The sequence below is a fragment of the Manacus vitellinus genome, unplaced genomic scaffold (assembly GCF_001715985.3).
Source record: "Manacus vitellinus isolate BGI_N305 unplaced genomic scaffold, ASM171598v3 scaffold_24_pilon, whole genome shotgun sequence".
NCBI classification, from domain to species: domain Eukaryota; kingdom Metazoa; phylum Chordata; class Aves; order Passeriformes; family Pipridae; genus Manacus; species Manacus vitellinus.
The window spans coordinates 12,305,069-12,309,732 of NW_021939798.1; the positions used below are offsets into that span (position 1 = coordinate 12,305,069).

At 62.5% G+C, this 4,664-nt stretch overlaps 2 protein-coding genes across 2 annotated transcripts in view; both read left to right on the forward strand.

Moving 5' to 3' along the window:
* The first annotated feature begins 1,800 nt into the window (after nt 1-1,800).
* Nucleotides 1,801-4,603, forward strand: TIMP2 (TIMP metallopeptidase inhibitor 2). The gene is made up of 4 exons (XM_018073130.2): nt 1,801-1,971; nt 2,054-2,162; nt 2,502-2,626; nt 3,035-4,603. The coding sequence occupies exons 1-4, from the start codon at nt 1,816-1,818 to the stop codon at nt 3,233-3,235; spliced, it is 591 nt and encodes a 196-aa protein (XP_017928619.1). The 5' UTR covers nt 1,801-1,815; the 3' UTR covers nt 3,236-4,603.
* Nucleotides 3,746-4,664, forward strand: part of USP36 (ubiquitin specific peptidase 36) — an 11,680-nt gene continuing 10,761 nt past the window's right edge. The window contains exon 1 of the mRNA XM_029960124.1: nt 3,746-3,815. Within this exon, the coding sequence (XP_029815984.1) occupies nt 3,746-3,815 (70 nt within the window). The remainder of the gene's footprint in view (nt 3,816-4,664) is intronic.

A 4,664-nucleotide genomic window follows, 5' to 3' on the forward strand; every position in this document is an offset into this window, starting at 1 on the left:
GGTGCCACCCTCACCTTTCCAGAGTAAGCTCTGTTGGTGCTTGCTGGTGCCCACGTGTGGCTGTGCCCCCCTGACCTTCAGCTGAAATAGCCCATCCACGTGCCCCCATGCCCAGTATTTATAGACTGAGGTCAGATTCCCTCCTGGCCATGCCAGGTGGGAGAAGCTCCTCTGTGCCAAGCTCTGAGTGACCCCCACACGTCCCTGGCCGCTCCCAGCCCAGCACATTTTTGGTGGGGACTTGAGCAGGGATGAACTTTGTGAGAGTGCCCAGCTCCCTGTCCCCCACCCCACAATGCATACACAAGGCTGGCAGGGCACCAGGGAGCCCTGCAGGAGAGGGGGTTGGCCTTCCCATGGGATGGAGGTACCCTGGCAGTGGGGAGTCCTACCAGCCCATCTCCTGCAACCAGGCCTCCTCCCTACTCAGAGTGCTGAGCAGGAGCTGCAGCTTTGGGGCTGCCACTGTCCTCTGCACTGTCAGCATCCCCAGTGCTGCCTGGGAGTTCCAGTCCTCACACTAGTGGAGGGAGCCAGGCAAGGCTGGGAGCTGCAGGTCTCAGCATGGGGACCCAGGCAACCCACACAGCACAGCACCAAGCCAGCCCCATGTCCCAGCCGGTGAGTAAGGGTGAGCTGGCTGCCCGCCCTGCCCAGCACCCTGTGGGTCACTGCCACGTGCTGAGCACTCACATGCCGGATCGTGTATCCTGGGCTGTGCTGGCAGCGTGACCGCAGGGACCCTGCCATGGCAGAGCTATCCCCAGGCTCAGGGTGCCGCACCTCTCTGGCCCTGGGGCTCCCAACCTTGTCCCTCAGCACCCAGCGCTGGGACCGCCTCAGGGCCACCAGTGCTGGGAGGGCTGTTGCCTTTGGCCAGGCTGCTTGGGGCTGCTGGCTGGGCCCTCACTGCCTCCTCCCACTGCCATGGCTCTCGGTGTCCCAGATTGTTTTTCAGGAGCAAGGGCAGGAAGCAACACCCGTGGCCCCAGTCCTGGGAGGATGTGGGTTCTGCGCCTGCACAGCACAATGCTCCACATGAGGCAGGAACCATCAGCTGGAGCATCGCCCTGGGGCAGCTGGGACCCCACTGTGGTGGGACAGGGATCCCGTGCTCCAGGGTGCAAGGGCAGCCTTGTCCTGGGACCCTTGCTCTCCCAGCATCGGGTGCAGAGAGGCTAGCAAGGGTCTGGTGAGGCTGGGGACCCCAGCCAAAGGTGCTGGTGTTTGGTGGGCAGTGCAGGTGCCCACACTGGCCTTGGTGAGCAGCTGGGATTGTGGCACGGGGACGTGGCTCTGCCACCCTCTGTAAGGTGATTCTTTCCAGAAGATGATTGTCCAAATCACTCCCTCTGCCCTTCCCTCCTCCGGCCCGGCCAGGCCACTCGGGCACCTGGATGGGGCCCTTGTCAAGGACTGGTTTAATTAATGACAGTGGGACAAACACCGCGGTGCTCCCAGGACACTGCAGGCAGGTTTTAACTCTCTGTGCCATCTGAGTGATGGGCACAAGTCCAGGCAGGGCCAGCCTGCACCCAGGAATCCATCAGAGACTGAGCCAGCGCTGGCGAAGGGTGAACGGTCTGGCACAGGCGGTGGCAGCAGGGCCGGGCAAACCTGGGATGACCTTTCCTTTTCACCTACCTGGAGGGTGCTGTTGCAATGCTGCCAGTCACTGTCATGCACGTGCCAGAGCCCCGTTCCTTTGGGGACAGCAGGGGACAGTTGGCTCTGTGGGCAGCTGAGCATCTGCGGGGAGGGCAGTGGGGTCTGCTGTGGGCAGTAGCCCCTTATGGGTGTGGGAATCACTGTGGGATGCAGGGGCTGAGTGGGACTGGTCACCTTCACTTACCTCACCTTTCCCTTGCAGTGATCCGAGCCAAGGCCGTCTCTGCAAAAGAGGTGGATTCGGGGAATGATATATACGGGAATCCGATCAAACGCATCCAGTATGAAATCAAGCAGATCAAGGTAACAGGGCACATCAGGGCAGGAGGCTGAGGGGGATGGGGCACCCCTGCACCAGCCACTCACTCCTGCCTCTGCTCCCCAGATGTTCAAGGGCCCCGACCAGGACATAGAGTTCATCTACACGGCTCCGTCGACTGCTGTGTGCGGCCGGCTGCTGGACACCGGCGGGAAGAAGGAGTATCTCATCGCAGGTGGGCACTGGAGGGGAGGGTGCTCGAGGGGTGCCAGGACAGTGCTGACTCTGCTGCCTCACCCACCCCTGCAGACACCTGATGTGTGTGCCTGCTCCCTGGGCATGTTCCCCCCCCGTCCCTCAAGCTCCTACCACTAGCCCTTGGGGGACCCCCCAGCTGTGTCCTGGCTACACTTGGCAGCCCTGGCTGTGCTGGAGGCAGCTGGGGGATGAGCCTCTGCTCCCTGGGGGGTCACCAGAGACAGTGCACAGTGAGGGGACCAAGCACCTCGAGTCAGTTTGGGGTCCTGGGGCACTGGGGGGGATCCCCTGAGTGGTCTGTCTGGCCTCTCCCCAGGCAAGTCGGAGGGCAATGGCAAGATGCACATCACACTCTGCGACTTGGTCTCCACTTGGGACTCGCTGACCCCAACCCAGAAGAAGAGCCTAAACCAGCGGTACCAGATGGGCTGCGAGTGCAAGGTGAGTGACCAGGCTGTCCCCCACACATCCCACACCAGGGGGATCTGCAGCCCCCAGGGAGGGGTGGGTTCTGTGGGGAGACGCTCTTCCCTGTCCTTCAAGGATGAAGTTGTGCAGAGACAGCATGGCCAGGCAGACTGGAAGGGTGGCTGAGCCTCTGGCTCCCTCTGGCTGGGAACCGAAGCCAGCCCTGGGACCAGCACCCAGGGGTTCCCTCAGTCCCCCTGCATCAGGGTCATGTCCCCAGCATGCCTAACAGTGCAGAGTCAGCCTGGAATCTGTGTTAAGAGATGGGGGAGTGAATGAAGCAGAGCCGTGCAGGACCCCCAACCCAACTGCCCCACACTGCTCCCTCCCAGCCCAGTGTCCCCCGTCGGGGTGATGGGTGACAGTCTCTGTCGTGCACAGATCTCGCGCTGCCTCTCCATCCCCTGCTTCGTCTCCTCCTCGGACGAGTGTCTTTGGACAGACTGGGCGATGGAGAAGAACAACGTGGATGGGCGGCAGGCGAAGCACTACGCCTGCATCAAGAGGAGCGACGGCTCGTGTGCCTGGTACCGCGGCATGGCCCCCCCCAAGCAAGAGTTTCTCGACATCGAGGACCCCTAAGCCAAACGAGCGCATTCCAGTAGCCAGTAGAAAAAACCTGCGAGATGTTAGACTGGTCCATGCTGATATCAAATCCTGGAGACAGCATGAAAATCTGCTCGGCCGCGGGGGTCACCGGAGGCTGCCACGTGCATGCGGGGGGCAGGGACCGGGACCCACTTTGTCGCAGGCACCTGGCAGCCCACGGCCACACTGGGCAACTTGGGCTTGTGCAGGGCCGAGCAGGGTGTGGGGACCCCCCTGTCAGGGTCATGACTCCCCAGCCATGCTTGGCCCTGCCCTGGCAGCTGTGAAGGAATTGAGCCCTTTTGAGTGGCGGGAGCTGCCCCAGCTGCGTAGCAGGTCTACCAGTGCCCCCGCCGTGGGAGCCGCCCCCGCAGCTCTGGCCAGGCAGCCCTGCCCACCGCAGTGCCCAGAGACCCCCGCCTCCCTCCCCATCCACTGCCCATCCCCTCCCCTCGGGGTGTAGGAAGGGTATCTCTCTGGGCAGGGGCTCCAGAGGGCTTTACCATGTGGCAGAGCCCCAAGCTGAGTGCAAGGGGCTCCGGGCCTTTCACAGGGCCAGAGGACTCCCGTGCAGGTGCCTCGTCTGAAAAAGCTGGAAGGGCACGCTAGCATGTCAGGGGTGACCCCCACATGCACCCAGGCACTGCTGCTCCTCTCTCCACATGTTCCTCTCTCCAGTGGGCTCTATTCCCCTGCAACCTCCTGCAGATCCTTCTGCAGCTGCCACCGCTGGAGAGGTTGAGACCCACTGGGCTTGGCAGGGAACCCTTGGCAGAGCACCAGGAGCCAGAGCTCTGGCTGCGCAGGCACGGGGTGTCCATCCTTGCCTCGTGCAGCTTTGGGTTGCGCTGTGGCCCTCAGCACCACTGCAGCCAGGAGAGCTCCCTCCTCCATGGTGTCGGAAATGGAGCCTGGAACCGGCGGCAGGGCAGCTGCAGGAAAACCTGTCCCCTCCAGTGAACCCCCTGCACTCCTCGGCCCCACATTCTCTGAGCCATCCCCACGCTGCAGCGGTGCTGGCGTGTGCCGCAGAGCTGCCCCGCTGCGACGCCCGTGGCACTGGCACGTGCGCCCACGGCTTTGGGAGCGTGCCAGGAATGCTCCCCGGGGCCCTGCATCGGGGGCGTTTTCATGCTGTGTGTCCCTGTAAGGTTTGAGATGTCGTACTGGACCAGTCTGGGCAATTGCAACATATTAAAGAGAAAAATTAAAAAGAAAGAAAAAGAAAAAAAACCCCCCACCCAACCTTTACTCAGTCCCGACCGCGCATCCCAGGCACTCTGTATGGCTGTACCCGCTGTGCTCCTGTCGCTGCTGCTCCTCTGTCTTTGACTTCAATATCGCCAGTTGTTTTGCCGCCGGCTCTGTGGTCCCTGTGCCGTGATTTCCGTCTCCTCATCCGGCGCTGGAGCCGCCCCGGTAT